This window comes from Odontesthes bonariensis, chromosome 16 (genome assembly GCF_027942865.1).
Source record: "Odontesthes bonariensis isolate fOdoBon6 chromosome 16, fOdoBon6.hap1, whole genome shotgun sequence".
NCBI classification, from domain to species: domain Eukaryota; kingdom Metazoa; phylum Chordata; class Actinopteri; order Atheriniformes; family Atherinopsidae; genus Odontesthes; species Odontesthes bonariensis.
Window position 1 is genome coordinate 37311013 of NC_134521.1, and position 24904 is coordinate 37335916.

The 24904-nt window shown below is 44.7% G+C and overlaps 1 protein-coding gene across 1 annotated transcript; it reads left to right on the top strand.

Moving 5' to 3' along the window:
- The first annotated feature begins 189 nt into the window (after positions 1–189).
- supt6h (SPT6 homolog, histone chaperone and transcription elongation factor) lies at positions 190–24279 on the top strand. Its single transcript, XM_075487045.1, has 37 exons — positions 190–355; positions 1532–1642; positions 1728–1898; positions 3179–3252; positions 3879–4059; positions 4189–4270; positions 4421–4676; positions 4767–4868; positions 5019–5132; positions 8888–8977; positions 9076–9218; positions 9362–9507; positions 9591–9698; positions 9786–10066; positions 10158–10312; positions 10577–10772; positions 10915–11054; positions 11216–11333; positions 11416–11492; positions 11817–11952; positions 12093–12230; positions 12548–12715; positions 12805–12932; positions 13020–13227; positions 14660–14807; positions 15111–15253; positions 15339–15479; positions 15614–15809; positions 15938–16083; positions 16228–16320; positions 16401–16514; positions 16605–16729; positions 18093–18205; positions 18283–18360; positions 22399–22577; positions 23120–23463; positions 23642–24279. Exons 2-37 carry the CDS (start codon positions 1543–1545, stop codon positions 23844–23846), a joined length of 5337 nt encoding a protein of 1778 aa, XP_075343160.1. The 5' UTR covers positions 190–355; positions 1532–1542; the 3' UTR covers positions 23847–24279.
- Positions 24280–24904: the final 625 nt, after the last annotated feature.

The following is a 24904-nucleotide window of genomic DNA, read 5'->3' on the forward strand; positions in this document are numbered from 1 at the left end:
TTTTGTTTATTTTTTATTTAGTGAATTGTTCATTTATTTGTCTATTTATTTATTTATTTATTTATTTATTTTATTTTTTTGATTTTGTCACTCCTTCGTCGACGCTCCAACCCGCAGTTACATAATTGTACCGTTGCTGGCGGTAATGCAACATTACGGATGCTTAACCGCCAATAAATTACAAGAAGAAGAAGAATTCCATGGGTAACAGAAATTGACGGTACACCGGAATTGTCATCACGCCGCTTGTTCTCGGCCATTTTTTACAAGTGCAAGCTCCGAAACACAAAACACAAAACATAGCAGTTATTACTCCTAATTATTTTGTTCGGACTTTATCGCCATATTAAGACGTGTAAGTCCAACTTGATCGTGGTCTTTTTTTCGCCATGTCTACATTGTGCTGTGAAGCTAACCGTCGCTCAAGCTGATGCTGGTTGTTGTCGTACAGGCTAACTCAGTGCTATGCTAAAGCGTTAGCTCGTACAGGCTAACTCAGTGCTATGCTAAAGCATTAGCCAGCTAATGTTAGACTTGGAGTGGGTTCAGAGGCCTTGCTTTGATTTCTGCAGTGGTTGGCTTGCTCAGGCAATACGTTCTTTGCTATTTTAGATGTCGCTGAGAACAAACGAGTTTTAAAGAACTATAAAATGAATAATGAGCTACTTGTTGAAATGCGGTTCACTAGCTAACTTGCTAATATTGATTAGCATCGTCAGTGGTTGCTAGCTGATGAGGATAACATTAGCTAGAGGCAAACATTTCTATTTTAAATCGATTTAATGGGCAGTTGGTTCACGACTTAACGTTAATGTGTCTTCTGGATAATGTCAGCCACCGTTGGATTAAAGCAGACTGCCTGTGTGTTGGTCATCTCCGCAGATGTTGTCTGTGCGCATTGCGACATTCAGATGGGATTTTTCTTTTCTACCTCCAAACTTGTATCTTTCTGGGGGTTTTTATTTTGTAACTTGGATATTTCAACACAGTTGTAGAGCGATACACCCTGCCAAATTGACTGCAAACATTTGTAGTATTAATGAGTATTACTTGTCGTTTGAAAGGACATTAAAACATGTAAATGTGCCAGAAGGCATTGATGTACAGTGGGACTTCCACTCCTGTGATGTATGCGCTTATGAATTGTTTTTAACTAATTGTGTAAAAGTGAATTTAAAAAAATACAGATGTGTATATACAGTCCTGACGGCACTGTAAGATCAAACTTGTATTAACAAGATTCCTCTGTTTGAGTTGCAGTAAATATATATTTACATGTATGCACATGATAAACAGGCACAATAAACCAGGAGGATTGAATCTACAGTATTTTCAGACGCTTTTAAAATGCAAATTTCCCAATCTTTAGACGACATAAAGGTTGTTTTTTTAAAGAAAGCCGGATATTTCAGTGTGAAACTGTTGTGTCATGAATAGCGTTCGTGCACATTTGGTTTTTATATCTGTGCCAGGCGTAGGAGATGACTCTAACGTTTGGTGATGCGAATATCATCTTGTCTGCTTTCACCAGGATCGGCGGCCATGTCAGACTTTATAGAGAGCGAGGCAGAGGAATCGGAGGAGGAGTTTGAGGAGAAGGATCTTAAGCCGAAGAAGACTCAGAGATTTTTAGAGGAAGATGGTAAGATCTGAAGGCTTTTAGCTTTGGAGATGTGTCTAATAACCGGACTTCCATGTGGACAACTTTTCTGTCTTTTTTACAACAGATGAAGAGGAAGATGTTGTCAACCCAGAGGAACAAGATGAGCATGGAAATTTGCGGGGTTTGATTGATGATGGAGATGAGGATGGAGAGGAGGATGAGGAACCCGGAAGAAGTGGAAGTGGGAGAGGGAGCGACTCGGAGGAGGAAGTGAGGCATCGACGTAAAAAGCGCAGTAAGTTCATAAAGATTTCTTTAAGAAGCTCGTAGCTGTCCCATCGTCAATGGTTGCAGGTTCAGACCTTTGAAGACGTTATGAATTAAAATGCCTCTAAACTAATCGCTTGAAGGTTTCTTGCCAAATACGTTGAAAAATTCTTTTTTTCTCGAGGCTCTGAGTGCTCAGTAGTGACGCCTGCTGATCAGAAGAGCTCCTGGGAATCCCTGACCAATCACAGCTACTGTCCGTAGACTCTCTGGTAGCCTCTGGTGCTGAGGAATGTTGTTTGGGTTTGATGAGTCAAAAAAAAGACGCCTCTGAAGTTCTCTGCCTGAAAGTCACATGTGAGATGGCCTGCTGTCGTCACCTCTGACGCGTTCAGTTTGTGTCGGTCAGTAACTGAGAAGCTCTGAAGTTGCATTGCTGTTGCATTGCTGTGATGCTGCTCCCTCTCTCTCAGAAGGATTCAGGCACTGCTGCCCTCACACTTTGTACACTTTTTATGGAGGCGTTGCATTTGAGATTGTCCACAGCATTTAGTCGGGTTTTATTGTTGAGTTTTCTTTGCCAGCTACTGAGTCATGTGGTCTGAAAAATGACAGAGTGAGAAAATCAGCTCAGTAGGTAGTATCACAATGGTTTCTGCTTCATATTCATTTCTTATGACTTCAAATACATTTGATTTGTCTTAGATTAAAAACCATCATTTTAAACAAACTCTTTACAGATTTTAGATTACCTTGGAGGAAACAATAAAAGTGATCTGATTGGTGTTCTTTCAGGTATCTGTGTGAATTCTCTGTATGATACTGAACTGGTTAACAAGGTAACTGCTGAATTTACGTGGTCATTGGTTGATTTTTAACGAGTCATCTTTACTCTCCTTTTGTACTGGAATGAGTTGATCCGTAGATTTTAAAATGATAGAGAATATGTTCCTGAAGAAGGATTATGAAGCAAATTTCTAACATCTGTTGAGCAGGCAATGCGACTGACCCTTCTACACATTAGTTCCACTGTTCTGGTTAAATGTTGCCTGATGTTAGTTCTCTGTTGATAAGTCTCTTTTCTTTATATTTTTTCTGTCATGATCCAAGAAAGTCCATTTTGATACGAAACATTATTAGCTTGCTGCAGTTATACAGATTAGTGGTATGAGTACTGAGTTATTCTGGTATAAATATGCCAAAAAAAACAATATTTAGATCTAAAGTTTCCATTTTTGTACTTAATTTGAGGTAAGTGCACCGTATCTCGAGGCTGCTTCCTCTCATAGAGACTTTTTGTCTCTGTAGATTATGACGACTACCTGGATGACGATGATCTCGACCTGATTGAGGAAAATTTGGGTGTGAAAGTAAAAAGAAGGGTGAGTACTGTTTCAGGTAAATATTTCTCCTGGGTAATTCAAGAAAGAATTTCCAGCGTTAGCCTCACATTATCCTGGACGTTTGATGGATGGACGGACGGATGGGTGGGTGGGTGGGTGGATGGAGGGAGGGATGGATGGATGGGTGGATGGAGGGAGGGATGGATGGAGGGATGGGTGGATGGATGGAGGGATGGATGGATGGATGGGTGGGTGGGTGGATGGATGGATGGAGGGATGGATGGATGGATGGAGGGATGGATGGGTGGGTGGATGGAGGGATGGAGGGATGGAGGGATGGGTGGATGGATGGATGGGTGGGTGGATGGATGGATGGAGGGATGGATGGGTGGATGGGTGGGTGGGTGGATGGATGGATGGATGGAGGGAGGGATGGATGGGTGGGTGGATGGAGGGATGGGTGGATGGATGGGTGGGTGGATGGATGGGTGGATGGGTGGATGGATGGATGGAGGGAGGGATGGATGGATGGGTGGGTGGGTGGATGGATGGATGGATGGGTGGATGGATGGATGGAGGGAGGGATGGATGGGTGGGTGGATAATTTTTTTCAGATGGCACAGGCCAGACATGTTTACTGATGCTGTGCCTGTCTTGTGTCACAGAAGAAGAAATATGACCGCGTAAAAACACTGGACGATGATGAAGAAGACGACGACGAGAAGGACTTGATTGCAGATGAGATCTTTCATGGAGATGGAGACGGTGAGCTGGAGGAAGGGGAGGCTGTCGAGGAGCCCCTCCAACATGCAGATGATGACGAGGAAGGAGAGGATGAAGAGTCAGGTTGGCAGAAATCTCAATAAATCTGTTTAAAAGAAATACTAAATGACGATGAACTAAACATGGTAACACTGTTTGACATGGATGCTGTTTAAAAGGAATTAGTTTTAAATCTGTGCTTCTGTTCCACAGATATAGATGATTTTATTGTGGATGATGATGGCCAACCCATCACCAAAAAGAGGGGCAAGAAGTTCTCAGGATACACAGATGCGTGAGTGTGTTTGTTTGTGTAAATGTGGTCATATTTATACCTTTACAGACAGAGACTCCTTCTCTCTGTACACTGATGTCGGTTGGTGTCGGAGAAACGTTGAGAAAGGAAGTGTTGAATGAGTGCAACTCTTTCTGCATCGTTCCACAGAGCCCTCCAGGAAGCTCAGGAGATTTTTGGTGGCGACTTCGACTTTGCGGATTTTGACGCAGACGCTTATGACCAAGGGGAAGAGGAGGAAGAGGATCAAGATGAAGAGGGATGGGACCGACCCAAGAAACAGACCAAGAGGAGGCTGGGGAGAAAGAGCATCTTTGAAATCTATGAGCCCAGTGAGCTGGAGAGCAGTCACATGACTGACCAGGACAATGAGATCCGGTCTACAGACATGCCCGAGAGGTTCCAGGTGCGTGGTCATGGGTCCGTGACTCGTCGGCGTGTTTGTTTTGCGTTCGTCGGATGCCGTCGCTGAGTCTGGTGCTTTTGTGTTTTGTAGCTACGATCCATCCCCGTTAAACCTGCTGAAGATGATGAGCTGGAAGAGGAAGCAGAGTGGATCTTCAGACATGGGTTCTCTACTCTGACCATCTCCATGCAGGTACAACATATTTGGACTGTTCCCTGCAAACAGCTGTGTCATTTCAGTCTTCTGTTTGGTTTGAGATTTCCTATGCGAGTTAGATCGGCTGTAGACTTGTCCCTCTTTGGAACTAAAATAAATCTTCCTTTCTGTCTACGTCATCAACAGGAAAGCACGGATTATCTTGACAGAGGAACAACCACAAACTTCAGCAGAAAAGGACCCAGCACAATTGCCAAGATCAAAGAGGCCCTTAACTTCATGAGGAATCAACAGTTTGAGGTACAGCTTCAAATCTGCAGTCTGTAGTCTGTCAGTCTGTCAGTCTGTAGTCTGTCAGTCTGTCAGTCTGTAGTCTGTCAGTCTGTCAGTCTGTAGTCTGTCAGTCTGTAGTCTGTCAGTCTGTAGTCTGTAGTCTGTCAATCTGTCAGTCTGTAGTCTGTCAGTCTGTCAGTCTGTAGTCTGTAGTCTGTCAGTCTGTCAGTCTGTAGTCTGTAGTCTGTCAGTCTGTAGTCTGTAGTCTGTCAGTCTGTCAGTCTGTAGTCTGTCAGTCTGTCAGTCTGTAGTCTGTAGTCTGTCAGTCTGTAGTCTGTAGTCTGTCAGTCTGTCAGTCTGTAGTCTGTCAGTCTGTAGTCTGTAGTCTGTCAGTCTGTCAGTCTGTAGTCTGTAGTCTGTCAGTCTGTCAGTCTGTAGTCTGTCAGTCTGTAGTCTGTCAGTCTGTCAGTCTGTCAGTCTGTCAGTCTGTCAGTCTGTAGTCTGTCAGTCTGTCAGTCTGTCAGTCTGTCAGTCTGTAGTCTGTCAGTCTGTCAGTCTGTAGTCTGTCAGTCTGTAGTCTGTAGTCTGTCAGTCTGTAGTCTCAGTCTGTCAGTCTGTCAGTCTGTAGTCTGTAGTCTGTAGTCTGTCAGTCTGTCAGTCTGTAGTCTGTCAGTCTGTCAGTCTGTAGTCTGTCAGTCTGTAGTCTGTCAGTCTGTCAGTCTGTCAGTCTGTAGTCTGTCAGTCTGTAGTCTGTCAGTCTGTCAGTCTGTAGTCTGTAGTCTGTCAGTCTGTCAGTCTGTAGTCTGTAGTCTGTCAGTCTGTCAGTCTGTAGTCTGTAGTCTGTCAGTCTGTAGTCTGTCAGTCTGTCAGTCTGTAGTCTGTCAGTCTGTAGTCTGTCAGTCTGTAGTCTGTCAGTCTGTCAGTCTGTAGTCTGTCAGTCTGTAGTCTGTCAGTCTGTAGTCTGTCAGTCTGTCAGTCTGTCAGTCTGTAGTCTGTCAGTCTGTAGTCTGTCAGTCTGTCAGTCTGTAGTCTGTAGTCTGTCAGTCTGTAGTCTCAGTCTGTCAGTCTGTCAGTCTGTAGTCTGTAGTCTGTAGTCTGTCAGTCTGTCAGTCTGTAGTCTGTCAGTCTGTAGTCTGTCAGTCTGTCAGTCTGTCAGTCTGTAGTCTGTCAGTCTGTAGTCTGTCAGTCTGTCAGTCTGTAGTCTGTCAGTCTGTCAGTCTGTCAGTCTGTAGTCTGTCAGTCTGTAGTCTGTCAGTCTGTAGTCTGTAGTCTGTCAGTCTGTCAGTCTGTAGTCTGTAGTCTGTCAGTCTGTAGTCTGTCAGTCTGTCAGTCTGTCAGTCTGTCAGTCTGTAGTCTGTCAGTCTGTAGTCTGTAGTCTGTCAGTCTGTCAGTCTGTCAGTCTGTCAGTCTGTAGTCTGTCAGTCTGTAGTCTGTAGTCTGTCAGTCTGTCAGTCTGTAGTCTGTCAGTCTGTCAGTCTGTCAGTCTGTAGTCTGTCAGTCTGTAGTCTGTCAGTCTGTCAGTCTGTAGTCTGTCAGTCTGTAGTCTGTCAGTCTGTAGTCTGTAGTCTGTCAGTCTGTAGTCTGTCAGTCTGTCAGTCTGTCAGTCTGTCAGTCTGTAGTCTGTAGTCTGTAGTCTGTCAGTCTGTCAGTCTGTAGTCTGTCAGTCTGTCAGTCTGTAGTCTGTCAGTCTGTAGTCTGTCAGTCTGTCAGTCTGTCAGTCTGTAGTCTGTCAGTCTGTCAGTCTGTAGTCTGTCAGTCTGTAGTCTGTCAGTCTGTCAGTCTGTAGTCTGTAGTCTGTCAGTCTGTAGTCTGTCAGTCTGTAGTCTGTCAGTCTGTCAGTCTGTAGTCTGTAGTCTGTCAGTCTGTAGTCTGTCAGTCTGTCAGTCTGTAGTCTGTCAGTCTGTAGTCTGTCAGTCTGTAGTCTGTCAGTCTGTCAGTCTGTCAGTCTGTAGTCTGTCAGTCTGTCAGTCTGTCAGTCTGTAGTCTGTCAGTCTGTAGTCTGTCAGTCTGTAGTCTGTCAGTCTGTCAGTCTGTCAGTCTGTAGTCTGTCAGTCTGTAGTCTGTCAGTCTGTCAGTCTGTAGTCTGTAGTCTGTCAGTCTGTAGTCTCAGTCTGTCAGTCTGTCAGTCTGTAGTCTGTAGTCTGTAGTCTGTCAGTCTGTCAGTCTGTAGTCTGTCAGTCTGTAGTCTGTCAGTCTGTCAGTCTGTAGTCTGTCAGTCTGTCAGTCTGTAGTCTGTCAGTCTGTCAGTCTGTAGTCTGTCAGTCTGTCAGTCTGTCAGTCTGTAGTCTGTCAGTCTGTCAGTCTGTAGTCTGTCAGTCTGTAGTCTGTCAGTCTGTAGTCTGTAGTCTGTCAGTCTGTCAGTCTGTAGTCTGTAGTCTGTCAGTCTGTCAGTCTGTCAGTCTGTCAGTCTGTAGTCTGTCAGTCTGTAGTCTGTAGTCTGTCAGTCTGTCAGTCTGTCAGTCTGTAGTCTGTCAGTCTGTAGTCTGTAGTCTGTCAGTCTGTAGTCTGTAGTCTGTCAGTCTGTAGTCTGTCAGTCTGTAGTCTGTCAGTCTGTCAGTCTGTAGTCTGTCAGTCTGTAGTCTGTCAGTCTGTAGTCTGTAGTCTGTCAGTCTGTAGTCTGTCAGTCTGTCAGTCTGTAGTCTGTCAGTCTGTAGTCTGTAGTCTGTAGTCTGTCAGTCTGTCAGTCTGTAGTCTGTCAGTCTGTCAGTCTGTAGTCTGTCAGTCTGTAGTCTGTCAGTCTGTCAGTCTGTCAGTCTGTAGTCTGTCAGTCTGTAGTCTGTCAGTCTGTCAGTCTGTAGTCTGTCAGTCTGTCAGTCTGTAGTCTGTAGTCTGTCAGTCTGTAGTCTGTCAGTCTGTAGTCTGTCAGTCTGTCAGTCTGTAGTCTGTAGTCTGTCAGTCTGTAGTCTGTCAGTCTGTAGTCTGTAGTCTGTCAGTCTGTCAGTCTGTAGTCTGTCAGTCTGCAGTCTGTAGTCTGTCAGTCTGTAGTCTGTAGTCTGTCAGTCTGTAGTCTGTAGTCTGTCAGTCTGTAGTCTGTCAGTCTGTCAGTCTGTAGTCTGTCAGTCTGTAGTCTGTCAGTCTGTAGTCTGTCAGTCTGTCAGTCTGTCAGTCTGTAGTCTGTCAGTCTGTAGTCTGTAGTCTGTCAGTCTGTAGTCTGTAGTCTGTCAGTCTGTCAGTCTGTAGTCTGTCAGTCTGTCAGTCTGTAGTCTGTCAGTCTGTCAGTCTGTAGTCTGTCAGTCTGTAGTCTGTAGGCTGTCAGTCTGTAGTCTGTAGTCTGTCAGTCTGTAGTCTGTAGTCTGTCAGTCTGTCAGTCTGTAGTCTGTCAGTCTGTCAGTCTGTAGTCTGTCAGTCTGTAGTCTGTCAGTCTGTCAGTCTGTCAGTCTGTAGTCTGTAGTCTGTCAGTCTGTCAGTCTGTCAGTCTGTCAGTCTGTAGTCTGTCAGTCTGTAGTCTGTCAGTCTGTAGTCTGTAGTCTGTCAGTCTGTCAGTCTGTAGTCTGTCAGTCTGTCAGTCTGTAGTCTGTCAGTCTGTCAGTCTGTCAGTCTGTAGTCTGTCAGTCTGTCAGTCTGTCAGTCTGTAGTCTGTCAGTCTGTCAGTCTGTCAGTCTGTAGTCTGTCAGTCTGTAGTCTGTCAGTCTGTAGTCTGTCAGTCTGTCAGTCTGTAGTCTGTCAGTCTGTCAGTCTGTAGTCTGTCAGTCTGTAGTCTGTCAGTCTGTCAGTCTGTAGTCTGTCAGTCTGTCTTCAGGAGACCAAAATGTAACTTTTTTTTTTTTTTTTTTTTTTTGAAGGTCCCGTTCATAGCTTTCTACAGAAAAGAATATGTGGAGCCAGAGCTCAACATCAATGACCTGTGGAAGGTGTGGCAGTGGGATGAAAAGGTACCGTGTTCTATGAAATGGTTCAGACTCAGTGATGACTTCTGCAGTTGGTTTCTAAAACATCATATTATTGTGTGTCTCTGTCCCCCCCCCACCAGTGGACTCAGCTGAAGACGCGGAAGCAGAACCTGACCCGTCTTTTTCAGAAGATGCAGTCCTACCAGTTTGAGCAGATCTCTGCTGACCCTGACAAACCTTTGGCTGATGGCATCCGTCCTTTGGACACCTCTGACATGGAGAGGTACAGTCAAGATGAACCCGCATGTTCTGTCTTTGGTTTAGATTGCACTAAACAAGCAGCAGTTAGATGAAACAAGAACATTGTATTGACTTCTCACCGTCCTTTTTCTCTTTGATTGAAACACCTTTTATTATGCTTTAAAGGCTGAAAGATGTGCAGACTCTGGAGGAACTGGGCGATGTGTACAATCACTTTTTGCTCTACTATGGCCGAGACATCCCAAAAATGCAGAACGCTGCCAAAGTCAGCAAGAAGAGACTGAAGAAGATCAAAGAGGTGTCTGAAGATGGTAAGATGGGTCAGTAGAAGGTCATGGATGGAAACTAAAGGATGTTTTGTCCTGTATTTAAATAAACCGCCTGTCAATTTTAGGTGAGGAGGAAGAACTGGAGGTGGAAGAAGAAGAGGAACCGAAAGGACCTGATCTGAAGTTGGCATCTCGTAGGGACATGTACAGCATCTGTCAGAGCGTGGGACTCGGTTAGTTTTCTGCTATGGACACCACTATCTCACAGAGTGAACATCCCAAATACAGTCCCTTCTTTTTCTGTGGCTTCTTTACTACAGATGGCCTGGCTAAAAAGTTTGGATTGACTCCAGAGCAGTTTGGAGAGAATCTGAGAGACAGTTACCAGCGTCACGAGACGGAGCAGTTCCCTGCTGAGCCTCTGGAGCTGGCCAAAGACTACGTCTGCAGCCAGTTCGCTACTCCTGAGGCCGTGCTGGAAGGAACCAGGTATATGGTCGCCATGCAGATCGCTCGAGAACCTCTGGTCAGACACGTTCTCCGTCAGACCTTCCAGGAGAGGGCCAAGATCAACAGCAAACCCACAAAGAAGGGCAAAAAGGTGCGTTTGAGGGCAGATGTGTGAAAGTGAAACGAATCAGACATCCTGGGCAGAAGTTAGTTCATCTCTCCATCTGGTTGCTTTCCAACAGGAGGTTGATGAGGCTCATTTCGCCTACTCCTTCAAGTATCTGAAGAACAAGCCTGTGAAGGAGCTGAATGGGGATCAGTTCTTGAAGATGTGCCTGGCAGAGGATGAAGGACTTCTCTCCATTGATATCTGTATAGATTTAATAGGGGTCAAGGGGTAAGTAGATATGGATGGAAATGGATCCTAAATGCTCAAAGCTTCATTCCTGTTGGTTGTGTTGTTCCTACACACCGTAGTTTATATTTATAACATCTGCTGAAGAACCTCAAACCTTTCCTAAAATAGGAAGGATGAGCTGATAAGTTTAAAAGGTTCCCCTGGGCTGCAGCTGGATCTCTTATCCATCTTATCCATCACCCCTGCAGGTCAAAGGGCTTTCACTGGAGCATTAAGGCTCTTCTTTTTGTGTCCTTTGTTCAGGTATGCTGGGGATCAGACATACTTTGATGAGATCAAGCAGTTCTACTACAGGGATGAGTTCAGCCACCAGGTGCAGGAGTGGAACAGGCAGCGAACTTTAGCCATCGAAAGAGCTCTCAATCAGTTCCTCTACCCTCAGATGGCCAAAGAACTCAAGAGCAAGCTCATCGCTGAGGCCAAAGAGAGCATCGTAAAGGTAAATGGTCACCAGCTGGATTTACATCATCGCCTCAACACTGCTCTGTAAAGCTAACCATCACAGCACAGTCCTCATGTTGTTTGTTTTATTTTGTTTTAATCTCAACCCACATGATGATGTTCTTTTTTTCCTCTTTAAGTCCTGCTGTCGCCGGTTGTATAACTGGCTTAAGGTGGCCCCGTACAGACCTGATCAGCAGGTGGAGGAGGACGATGACCTGATGGATGAGAGTCAGGGGAAAGGCATCAGGGTGCTGGGTGTTGCCTATGCGCCCAGCAGGTGTGCCTCCAGCCTTTTTCTCCCTTTATATGCACAGCTTGAGTTGTTTGTGCTGACAGTTAAATGTTTGCTAAAAGTCAGAGATAAAATGCATGTTCCCTGTGTGACTGATGCAGCAGTAGAGGCAGTTTCTAACATGGATCTGACCCTCACTCTGACAGAGACACACCAGTTTTCTGTGCGCTGTTAAACGGGGAAGGAGAGGTCGTGGACTTCCTCCGTCTGCCTTACTTCATGAAGAGGAGGAATGCCTTTCGGGAGGATGAGAGAGAGAAGAAGGTACATTTTTCCACCTTGTGGGAGCTCTTTGTTTCAACACTTTGAACATGTCAGTGAGTTCTTTTCATCCTTTCATCTGCAGGCCCACGATATTGAAACTCTGAAAAAGTTTCTGTCCAGCAAGAAACCTCATGTTGTAGCAGTAGCTGGAGAAAATCGGTAAGACTTTAGACTTTGTTTTATGTATAACTGTATCCCCCATTATTTTAATATTTGGGTTCATTAACAGCTGAAAAAGTTATTTTACATTTTTCTACTATTGAAATAGTAAAGTCTTCTCTTCCTGTCGATCTAAACACATTACATCTCCCTGAATACAAACACATTGATATCTGAACCATGCACAGCCAGGGAGGCTCATTGGGTTCCACTAATGCCAGCAGGACGTGTTGGTGTGCTGCCCCAACTCCCTGAAGCCTCAGAGAGGCGCTCTGAATGAATGCAGGTTCAGCTCTGAATAACTACAACATGCTATTTGTGCAGAGATGCCCAAATGATCATGGAAGACATAAAGAGGACGATCAGTGAGCTGGAGCAGGAGTCCTCTTTGCCTGCTGTTGGAGTGGAACTGATTGACAATGAACTGGCCACATTGTACATGAACAGCAAGAAGTCAGAGGTAAACACCTTCCTCATCTTCCTCATCATGCAGACCCACATGTATCAGTGGTGACATTGTTAGCCTGTGGTAGTGACTCACAGCCAGTTCACTCACAGGCCCAATCCTCCTCTTCCTGTTTCTTTCTTTCCCCTGAGCAGACGGACTTCAGGGATTATCCTCACCTGCTGCGACAGGCTGTCTCCATAGCCAGAAAGATTCAGGATCCCCTGGTGGAGTACGCTCAGGTGTGCAGCTCGGACGAGGATATCCTCTGCCTTAAGCTGCACCCACTACAGGTGAGGGGTCGAGAGGCGGGTTCATCTGCTCTGATGGCTCTGTGGGTGTCTGTGGCTGTACACTGTACATATATATATATATATATATAATTATTATAATATAATAATTATATAGTATACAGTATATAATATTCTGCAGCATGCTGATGTACTGCAGGATTATTCTGCCCAACATCACACCCTCCAGGGACATGAGCGTCTGCTTCTCCCAACTGAGCCTCAGAAAAACCTTTAAATGAATTAGAGCAGACTTGGTTCTATACTTGGTTCTGTACTTGGACGCAATAAATCAGGGAGTAAAACTCTGGTTGTTTCAGGAACACGTGGTGAAGGAGGATTTGCTTTGCGCTCTCTACTGTGAGTTCATCAACCGGGTCAATGAGGTGGGAGTAGACGTGAACCGGGCCATCGCCCACCCTCACACTCAGAGCCTGGTCCAGTACGTGTGCGGCCTGGGACCCAGGAAGGGCTCCCACCTGCTGAAGGTAGGCTGTGTGCCTGTATGGGGAGCTTCTGTGCTGCTACAGCTGGCTCTATAGTCCCTGATCTGCACTGTGCTCCTCTTTCTCTGAAGATTCTGAAGCAGAACAACACTCGTCTGGAAAACAGAACCCAGCTGGTCACCATGTGTCACATGGGGCCCAAGGTGTTCATCAACTGTGCTGGTTTCATAAAGATTGACACCGCATCACTGGGGGACAGGTTGGTGTTATATTTTCTGATCCTGCAGATATTTCCCATAATGTACCGTTGTTAGACATTTCTGTTCCTCTCACATCTACCCGGCAGCACCGACTCCTACATAGAGGTTCTGGACGGTTCTCGCGTCCACCCTGAGACGTACGAGTGGGCTCGTAAGATGGCTGTGGATGCCCTGGAGTACGACGAGTCTGCAGAAGATGCAAACCCAGCTGGTGCTCTGGAGGAGATTCTGGAGAACCCAGAACGCCTGAAAGATCTGGATCTGGATGCCTTTGCTGAGGAGCTTGAGAGACAGGTGTGATGTTGCTTTGCCTGTTCAGGGAAACGAGGGTCAGCAGAGCCAGGAACTCTATATAAACCTATTATTCTGGAACTCTATATAAACCTATTATTCTGGAACTCTATATAAACCTATTATTCTGGAACTCTATATAAACCTATTATTCTGGAACTCTATATAAACCTATTATTCTGGAACTCTATATAAACCTATTATTCTGGAACTCTATATAAACCTATTATTCTGGATCTCTATATAAACCTATTATTCTGGATCTCTATATAAACCTATTATTCTGGAACTCTATATAAACCTATTATTCTGGAACTATATAAACCTATTATTCTGGAACTCTATATAAACCTATTATTCTGGATCTCTATATAAACCTATTATTCTGGATCTCTATATAAACCTATTATTCTGGAACTCTATATAAACCTATTATTCTGGAACTATATAAACCTATTATTCTGGAACTCTATATAAACCTATTATTCTGGATCTCTATATAAACCTATTGTTCTGGATCTCTATATAAACCTATTATTCTGGATCTCTATATAAACCTATTATTCTGGAACTCTATATAAACCTATTATTCTGGATCTCTATATAAACCTATTATTCTGGATCTCTATATAAACCTATTATTCTGGATCTCTATATAAACCTATTATTCTGGATCTCTATATAAACCTATTATTATAGATCTCTATATAAACCTATTATTCTGGAACTCTATATAAACGTATTATTCTGGAACTCTATAAACCTATTATTCTGGAACTCTATATAAACGTATTATTCTGGAACTCTATATAAACCTATTATTCTGGAACTCTATATAAACCTATTATTCTGGAACTCTATATAAACCTATTATTCTGGATCTCTATATAAACCTATTATTCTGGAACTCTATATAAACCTATTATTCTGGATCTCTATATAAACCTATTATTCTGGAACTCTATATAAACCTATTATTCTGGAACTCTATATAAACCTATTATTCTGGATCTCTATATAAACCTATTATTCTGGAACTCTATATAAACCTATTATTCTGGATCTCTATATAAACCTATTATTCTGGAACTCTATATAAACCTATTATTCTGGATCTCTATATAAACCTATTATTCTGGAACTCTATATAAACCTATTATTCTGGAACTCTATATAAACCTATTATTCTGGATCTCTATATAAACCTATTATTCTGGAACTCTATATAAACCTATTATTCTGGAACTCTATATAAACCTATTATTCTGGATCTCTATATAAACCTATTATTCTGGATCTCTATATAAACCTATTATTCTGGATCTCTATATAAACCTATTATTCTGGCTCATTTCTTGGTTTTCTATCTGAAATCCGGACACACCAGCAGAATCTGAAGTTCTATCAACCGTCCTTTTCTTGTTTTCCTGTTCAGGGTTATGGCAACAAGGGGATCACACTGTATGACATCCGAGCTGAGCTGAGCTGCAGGTACAAAGACCTCCGAGTCGTCTACAGGGTCCCCAACACTGAGGAGGTCTTCAATATGCTCACCAAGGAGACTCCAGAGACCTTTTATATCGGTACACTCATATACATTCCTTTTTTCCCAGGATTAACCCTTTAGGTTTGGTGTATGTAAGTGGGCTGCTAACTATTACCAGTCAGTCTTATGGAGATGGCTCAGTTGTTAAACCTATTCTGACCCGGAGCAGCTTTGGCATCGTTTCACCCTTTAAGCTTGAAGCGACACACAAAGATATTGATTAAAAATGAAGATGAGGTCAGTCATTTACAGTAAGAGCTGAAGGTGTCACTTCTCAAATGTTTCTTGTTCCTTTTGAGGCTGAGAAAGGTTTCCGCTTGTTTCACCATGTTTTCTTCAGGAAAGCTGATCACCAGCATCGTGACCGGCATCGCTCACCGCCGTCCTCAGGGAGAGAGCTACGACCAGGCCATCCGTAACGACGCCACGGGCCTGTGGCAGTGTCCCTTCTGCCAGCAGGACAACTTCCCTGAGCTCAGTGAGGTACGCCATCAGCTCTTTACCACCTTCAGGGGATGATTCTCAGAGCAAAGCTCTCCTTTCATGGTTCTCTTTGCCTCTGCTGCAGGTGTGGAACCACTTTGACAGCGGCTCATGTCCAGGTCAGGCCATTGGCGTCCGGTCCCGCTTAGACAACGGTGTCCAGGGATTCATTCCCACCAAGTTTCTGAGTGATAAGGTGGTCAAACACCCCGAGGAGAGAGTCAAGGTAAAGTATTGGTTTGACTTCTGCTTGGGAACTGAGATAAAACCTCTACAATAAGATGATCTCTGTTAGCTGGTCCTGCTACATCTCTAATCACTGGTCTCATTTCCTTCCTGCCTCATGGCCTTCTCCCTCAGGTGGGCATGACGGTTCACTGCCGCATCATGAAAATTGACATTGAGAAATTCAGTGTTGACCTCACGTGCCGCACCTCGGATCTGATGGACAAGGCCAACGAATGGAAGCTTCCAAAGGATACCTACTATGACTTTGACACTGAGTCTGAGGATCAGAAACAGGACGAAGAGCTCAAGAAGAAGCAGCAGCGAACGCGTGAGTATAAACACAAACTCTTTAATGTGCTGTACTCACCTGAGAACCTTCACATCCCGGAGTTATTTATCTATAATAAATAATAACATATAACGAGTTATTTATCTATTCATCTCCTGTCTCCTCAGCGTATATAAAGCGTGTGATTGCCCACCCCAACTTCCACAACATCAGTTTCAACCAGGCAGAGAAGATGATGGAGACCCTGGACCAGGGAGACCTGATCATCAGACCCAGCAGCAAGGGAGAGAACCACCTCACAGTCACCTGGAAAGTAAGAGAAGCAGCAGGAAATGAGCAGTTTGGCTGGGATGAAATGGGACAAAAGGCAGTCAAATCCCCTGTTAATGGATCCACAGCCTGTCTGGTGTTGATGTGATCTTCCAACATCTTCTTTTCTGGTTGTGTCTGTTCCCAGGTGGCTGATGGCATCTACCAGCATGTGGATGTGAGGGAAGAAGGCAAAGAGAATGCCTTCAGCTTAGGGCACACTCTCTGGATCAATAATGAAGTAGGCTTCAACATGTTGAACTGCCTCATCTACCAAGTGTGCTCTCTGCCTCTTTGTTCACAAGTTGTGGTTCTGTGCAGGAGTTTGAGGATCTGGATGAGATCACTGCTCGGTACATTCAGCCCATGGCCTCATTCGCACGAGATCTGCTTTCCCATAAATACTTCCAGGACTGCAACGGGGGCAGCAAGGAGGTATGTGGCTGTATATCAGGCTGGAGCTGGAACCGTGAGCTTTATATTCTGCTGTCTGTCATCATGACTTTGATTTGTTCTCCCTGACAGAAAATGGAGGAGGTGTTGGTCAGGATAAAGAGGGAGAAGCCTACTTTCATCCCTTACTTTATCTCAGCTTGTAAAGAGCTGCCAGGGAAGTTCATCCTGGGCTACCAGCCTCGTGGAAAACCTCGGTGAGCAGATGATGTTCTGATTCCTGGCTGTAAAGATGACTCCGCTCACACATAAATGTAAATGATGAACAGAAATGTTCAACTTTCCCCTCGCAGAAGCTCAGCATACATATTCACAGCGACTGCATTCAAGGCTTTAAACACCCACAGAGTCACAGAGGCTCCTTCTCTTTGGGCCACACAGAACCCAAAACACTGAAAGTCCCGCCTCCTCAGAGTTCCACCATCTTCAGCTCAGGAGTATGAGCCTCCAAGCACCTTTGAGTCTGTTCAGATATGATCATCCACCTGCTTTAATACAGTTAAAGTACAGTTTCTGACCAATCCAGACCCCGTGTGGCCATCAGCTCTGTCAGAACGAGCTGATTGTTTTAAGCTTTTAATCTTCTTCATCCTAACGAGGGGCAGAGGAGAAGGTAGGCTGGGAGCCGGGATCGGTTCTGTCGGCCCGGTTATTTAACCGCCTGCAGCTGCGTTTCTTTGGCTTCAGGTCAGAGCGACAGCCTGGAAATGCTTTCATTGTCCTTGACTTGCTCGTCTCAGTGAGCTTCTTTTCAGTCGTCTCACTGAACAGCAGCCGTATTAATAATGTACATTCCCACGTGAGGGAATGGTAACACCATTCAAAGGATATCTGTTGGAACAGGGAAACACGAGTTAATGACCACAATAATGTCACATATACATAATGTCATTTGAGAAATAAAAGGGGGGAAAAAGAGAGTAAAGTGAGGAAAGGTGTGACAGATGAGTCCCCCCAGCAGTCTGGGCCTATAGCAGCTTAACTATGGGATGTTTCAGGATCACCTGAGCCATCCCTAACTATAAGCTTTATCAAAAGGGTTTAAAGGGTTAGGAAAATGAAGGTTTGTCCGCTCCTCCGAAGAGGAAACGGAAGTGCACTCTCACACCCTGCCTTTCGCTACAATGTCCCCTTAAACACAAAATTGGGTTGGTATATTGGACATGAAAATGATCCTTTCTCTTTCCCTTACTTTCCAAAAATTAGGTTCTTAGTTAGCAATAGTTAGCTTAGTATATTTGTTTTTTTTCACACTTCTTTCACAACGTTTCGACTTTAGTTTTGTCTTCTTCAGGTGTTAAGTGTGATCTGTTCCCCGTGTACTTTCGTCTAAGCCTTTTGTTGGATCTTTAAATATACTTAATTTAGTTTAGGCACCCCCTTAGCTTTTCTTTATCCTTCTTTATCCTTCTGTGTCCTTTAAGGTTAAGGTTTGGGTGGTGGGAGGGGCTTCCTTAGGGTTAGGGAGAGGGTTAGGGGGTTAGGGTAAGGGTAATCCTAACCCCAAAGAGAAGGTTTCTGCTGCTCTTGAACATCACCATTCCCCCTCTCTCCCCGTAGGATTGAGTATGTGACCATCACCCCGGACGGCTTCCGCTACCGTTCCCAGATATTTCCCACAGTGAACGGGCTTTTCCGCTGGTTTAAGGACCATTACCAGGAGCCTGTTCCAGGTACTGAAACCCTTCAGACTGATTATAAAACTGCTGAAACATACTGCAGATGACTGACACTTTCTCCTCCCTCAAAGGCATCACTCCAACCAACAGCAGCCGAACGAGGACTCCTGCGTCCCTGAACGCCACCCCAGCCAACATCAACATTGCAGGTGAGCTCCGCCCCTTCCCCACTCAGAAGCCCCTTTCACACTGAGACCCGCTACCTTAGCGGGTCCAAATTGCACCTTCGACCCGCGTCGAGCAATGTGAACGCTTGGCGTGTTAGGTGACCCGTGTCGCCTGAAGCCGAGTTCCGGGGGCGTGGCCTAGTGGCAGAGCGTCACATGAAACACATAAAATGCTGGGCGTGTACAATGACGTAGGCACAAGCCATGCGTCGGAGGTAGGGTTAAATACAGAGTGGCTTCCTCCCCAGATGGCGTGGCACATATGGCCAGTCCAATCGCCCTCTGCCACTCCTGCCGTTGTGGTCATTAACAGCATGGAACTTTTTCCTCATGGCCTTTAGTTTGTTGGTCACCTGCGTCTTGCTGCGTGGGAAACCGCGCTCTCCCATCTTTCTCGCCAGCCCTTCCAGCAGAGGTCCATCTTTCACCGTCCCCGAAATGTGGTGGTAAATAACGTCCTCTGCTCGGAGGCTGAGGAGCTCGCGGACCTCATTGTCTCCCCAGTTGGCCATCTTCAAAAATGTCTCGAACTTGATGTAAAACAGAGTGAAACTTGTCCTCACCTGTCGCTGTTGTTCTGAATCAGCTGTCCATTCTGTCTTTTAAACTCCCCACGTCACGCCACGCCCACATCCGACCCGCAATTGCTTTCACATCAAACTCGGCTCTGCAAAAAGACTAGGGTCCGACGTGGGTCGAAAGTCGAGTTGACACGGCAGCCCGGGTCGTCAGTGTGAACGCAACAGCGGACACACTAAATTCGCGGATTAAACGCGGGTTTATTCCTCAGTGTGAAAGGGGCTAGAGAAACTTCCAGAATGAGTTAAACTTCCAGAACGAGTTAAACTCACAGAATGAGTTAAACTCACAGAATGAGTTAAACTCACAGAACGAGTTAAACTCACAGAATGAGTTAAACTCACAGAACGAGTTAAACTCACAGAATGAGTTAAACTCACAGAACGAGTTAAACTCACAGAACGAGTTAAACTCACAGAATGAGTTAAACTCACAGAATGAGTTAAACTCACAGAATGAGTTAAACTCACAGAATGAGTTAAACTTACAGAATGAGTTAAATTCACAGAATGAGTTAAACTTCCAGAACGAGTTAAACTCACAGAATGAGTTAAACTCACAGAATGAGTTAAACTTCCAGAACGAGTTAAACTTCCAGAACGAGTTAAACTCACAGAATGAGTTAAACTTCCAGAACGAGTTAAACTTCCAGAACGAGTTAAACTCACAGAATGAGTTAAACTCACAGAACGAGTTAAACTCACAGAACGAGTTAAACTCACAGAATGAGTTAAACTCACAGAACGAGTTAAACTCACAGAACGAGTTAAACTCACAGAACGAGTTAAACTCACAGAACGAGTTAAACTCACAGAACGAGTTAAACTCACAGAATGAGTTAAACTCACAGAATGAGTTAAACTCACAGAATGAGTTAAACTCACAGAATGAGTTAAACTTACAGAATGAGTTAAATTCACAGAATGAGTTAAACTTCCAGAACGAGTTAAACTTCCAGAACGAGTTAAACTCACAGAATGAGTTAAACTTACAGAATGAGTTAAATTCACAGAATGAGTTAAACTTCCAGAACGAGTTAAACTTCCAGAACGAGTTAAACTCACAGAATGAGTTAAACTCACAGAATGAGTTAAACTTCCAGAACGAGTTAAACTCACAGAATGAGTTAAACTCACAGAATGAGTTAAACTCACAGAATGAGTTAAATTCACAGAACGAGTTAAACTCACAGAACGAGTTAAACTCACAGAATGAGTTAAACTCACAGAACGAGTTAAACTCACAGAACGAGTTAAACTCACAGAACGAGTTAAACTCACAGAATGAGTTAAACTCACAGAACGAGTTAAACTCACAGAACGAGTTAAACTCACAGAATGAGTTAAACTCACAGAATGAGTTAAACTCACAGAATGAGTTAAACTCACAGAACGAGTTAAACTTACAGAATGAGTTAAATTCACAGAATGAGTTAAACTTCCAGAACGAGTTAAACTTCCAGAACGAGTTAAACTTCCAGAACGAGTTAAACTCACAGAATGAGTTAAACTCACAGAATGAGTTAAACTTCCAGAACGAGTTAAACTTCCAGAACGAGTTAAACTCACAGAATGAGTTAAACTCACAGAATGAGTTAAATTCACAGAATGAGTTAAACTCACAGAATGAGTTAAACTCACAGAATGAGTTAAACTCACAGAACGAGTTAAACTCACAGAACGAGTTAAACTCACAGAACGAGTTAAACTCACAGAACGAGTTAAACTCACAGAACGAGTTAAACTCACAGAACGAGTTAAACTCACAGAACGAGTTAAACTCACAGAACGAGTTAAACTCACAGAATGAGTTAAACTCACAGAATGAGTTAAACTCACAGAACGAGTTAAACTTACAGAATGAGTTAAATTCACAGAATGAGTTAAACTTCCAGAACGAGTTAAACTTCCAGAACGAGTTAAACTTCCAGAACGAGTTAAACTCACAGAATGAGTTAAACTTCCAGAACGAGTTAAACTTCCAGAACGAGTTAAACTCACAGAATGAGTTAAACTCACAGAACGAGTTAAACTCACAGAACGAGTTAAACTCACAGAATGAGTTAAACTCACAGAACGAGTTAAACTCACAGAACGAGTTAAACTCACAGAACGAGTTAAACTCACAGAACGAGTTAAACTCACAGAATGAGTTAAACTCACAGAATGAGTTAAACTTACAGAATGAGTTAAATTCACAGAATGAGTTAAACTTCCAGAACGAGTTAAACTTCCAGAACGAGTTAAACTCACAGAATGAGTTAAACTTACAGAATGAGTTAAATTCACAGAATGAGTTAAACTTCCAGAACGAGTTAAACTTCCAGAACGAGTTAAACTCACAGAATGAGTTAAACTCACAGAATGAGTTAAACTTCCAGAACGAGTTAAACTCACAGAATGAGTTAAACTCACAGAATGAGTTAAACTCACAGAATGAGTTAAATTCACAGAACGAGTTAAACTCACAGAATGAGTTAAACTCACAGAACGAGTTAAACTCACAGAACGAGTTAAACTCACAGAACGAGTTAAACTCACAGAATGAGTTAAACTCACAGAACGAGTTAAACTCACAGAACGAGTTAAACTCACAGAATGAGTTAAACTCACAGAATGAGTTAAACTCACAGAATGAGTTAAACTCACAGAACGAGTTAAACTTACAGAATGAGTTAAATTCACAGAATGAGTTAAACTTCCAGAACGAGTTAAACTTCCAGAACGAGTTAAACTTCCAGAACAAGTTAAACTCACAGAATGAGTTAAACTCACAGAATGAGTTAAACTTCCAGAACGAGTTAAACTTCCAGAACGAGTTAAACTCACAGAATGAGTTAAACTCACAGAATGAGTTAAACTCACAGAATGAGTTAAACTCACAGAATGAGTTAAACTCACAGAACGAGTTAAACTCACAGAACGAGTTAAACTCACAGAACGAGTTAAACTCACAGAACGAGTTAAACTCACAGAACGAGTTAAACTCACAGAACGAGTTAAACTCACAGAACGAGTTAAACTCACAGAACGAGTTAAACTTACAGAATGAGTTAAATTCACAGAATGAGTTAAACTTCCAGAACGAGTTAAACTTCCAGAACGAGTTAAACTTCCAGAACGAGTTAAACTCACAGAATGAGTTAAACTCACAGAACGAGTTAAACTTCCAGAACGAGTTAAACTTCCAGAACGAGTTAAACTCACAGAATGAGTTAAACTCACAGAATGAGTTAAATTCACAGAATGAGTTAAACTCACAGAATGAGTTAAACTCACAGAATGAGTTAAACTCACAGAACGAGTTAAACTCACAGAACGAGTTAAACTCACAGAACGAGTTAAACTCACAGAACGAGTTAAACTCACAGAACGAGTTAAACTCACAGAATGAGTTAAACTTCCAGAATGAGTTCTCATGGGTTCCCTCCTTCCTCCCCAGACCTGACGCGAGCTGTCAACGCCCTCCCTCGGAACATGACTTCTCAGATGTTCAGCGCCATCGCCGCAGTCACGGGCCAGGGCCAGAACCCCAACACCACCCCCGCACAGTGGGGCTCCAGCCAGTACGGCTACGGTGGCAGCACAGGAGGCGGAGGGGGCAGTTCCTCTGCTTATCATGTAAGGGCAGCCGGAGTTTAGGGCAGGTTCTGGTAGAATGCAGGAGTCCACCTCCTGGGGTAACTAAAGCAGAATGAATGGAGTTGATGAGCTCCTGGGGTAACTAAAGCAGAATGAATGGAGTTGATGAGCTCCTGGGGTAACTGTAAAGCAGAGGCTTGGTGAAGGGGCAGTTATGATGACCTGCTCTTAGCTTCTTCAGCTTCTCCTCACTAACAGCCTTCCACAGCTCACAGTGTGAAAGATGAGACCAAATGATTTAAAGCGTTCAAGTTTGAAACGGAAAAAGTTTCAACCTTTTTAAACCTTTTTAAACTTCCTGAATCCTTCTGAGGTTATTCTAACCGGACTTTTAATCCTTCTGAGGTTATTCTAACCGGACTTTTAATCCTTCTGAGGTTATTCTAACCGGACTTTTAATCCTTCTGAGGTTATTCTAACCGGACTTTTAATCCTGAATCCTTCTGAGGTTATTCTAACGGGACTTGTTTCCTCTGATACTAAGTGCCCCACCAGCCTGAGCTCTGCTGTGTCCTCTGCAGGTCTTTGCCACACCTCAGCAGCCCATGGCCACGCCCATGATGACGCCCAGCTACTCCTACACCACGCCCAGCCAGCAGGCCCTGGGCACGCCGCAGTACCCTGGCTCCACCCCCCAGTCCTCACACTCTCATGCCCACGCCCACTCACACCTGCCCCATCACAGCCATCACAGCAGCCATCACGGGCACTCGTCGGGCACGCCCTCGCCCTCCACCTCATCCCGAGGACGCACGCCGCAGCAGCAGCCGCCGCCGCAGCAGCAGCCGCCGCCGCAGCAGCAGCAGCCGCCGCAGCAGCAGCCGCCGCAGCAGCAGCCGCAGCTGCAGCCGCAGCTGCAGCCAAAGTAAGCTCCGGGGCTCATGTGTGTTTCCTGAATGTGAAACATGTCCGAGGCTCCCCGCCTCCAGACTAAATGTTTCAATGATTATCTAGTTTTAACCACTAGGTGGTGCTAACCCTCCAGTCTGAAACAGCAGCCCACCGTATCTCAGATTTTCTCCTTCTCTGCCCCCCCCTTGCAGGCCGAGCAGCAGCAGCAGCAGCACCAGCTCCACCGCCGTCGACTGGGGCAAGATGGCCGAACAGTGGCTGAAGGAGAAGGAAGCCGAGGGGCGGAAGAAGGCCCAGAGGATGACGCCCCGCCCGTCGCCCAGCCCCATGATCGAGAGCACTCCCATGTCTCTGGCTGGAGACGCCACGCCCCTGCTGGATGAAATGGACCGATAGGACACCGAGGGGCAGTGCTACACCCCCCCAACCCCCCCACCTTCATCCATGTACTGCCTCACTCAGATAACCTTTGGCCCTGTTTCCCTCCCTTTGCATCCTGCTGCCCACCAGCTGAAGCCCGTCTCTGTAGCTGTAGTCAGCAGCCTGGTGTCACAGCTCATGCCCCCCCCGGCTCCACAGTAACAGGCAGTACGAGGACAGGAGATACTGTAATGATCAGTGCAGACAGGATATGGACCTACAGACGCTGACAGCTGTCCTGCTCTCTGTGTGTTTTTGGGTTCTGACAGATGGAACAGTCCTTCCTCTCCTCCGTTATGAGTTGGTGGAGTTTGGAAAGCAGTTGCCAAAAGAACGCTTTGCCAAGCCAATCAGGAAATTTAATTTTTGTATGGAATGCACCAGAATGAATAAAGACTTGTTTCTTTTCTGTTTGTACTTAAGACTCCCGCTTCTCACGTCTGACAAAGCAAACGCAGCGGGGGGGGGGGGGGGGGGGGGGTCTGCTAAGTGTTTCCACCACATGTTGTATTATGATCAGCTGCCTGCAGCAGACTCTAATGTATTATTGACTCCTGGGCCCACGTGAGGGTGGTGGTCCGGTGGTCGGACATGCGAGGCGGTGCAGAAGATGCTAGCTGTTATTTTAAAACTTGATTTTAGGAAGCGCGTCCTCACAGATGCATATATGAGATCTGTGGGGGGGGGTTTATCCAGGCGGGGTCCTAAGTGTTGGGCGATCCTGGGTTCTGTGGCTCATCTGCAGCATGTGATCCCGCAGCCCTGCCAGAACTCCACAGTACCGCTTTCACGCTGTAAATCCTCCGATCATTCACAGGTGCCAGGGGAAAGAAGCTGCTGTCCCTCTGTCTCTGTGCGCCTTACCCTGTTTAACTTTCAGTTTAACTTTCAGTTCTTTTAGTGGAATGAGTATGTTGTTAAAGACATTCTGTGAGCGTCGTCGGGCAGTCTGAAGCTGCTCTGCTCCCACAGGACTCTGCGCTGTGTCTCTGTGCCGCAGCTCTGGTGTTTAACGGTGTGCAGAAATATCATGG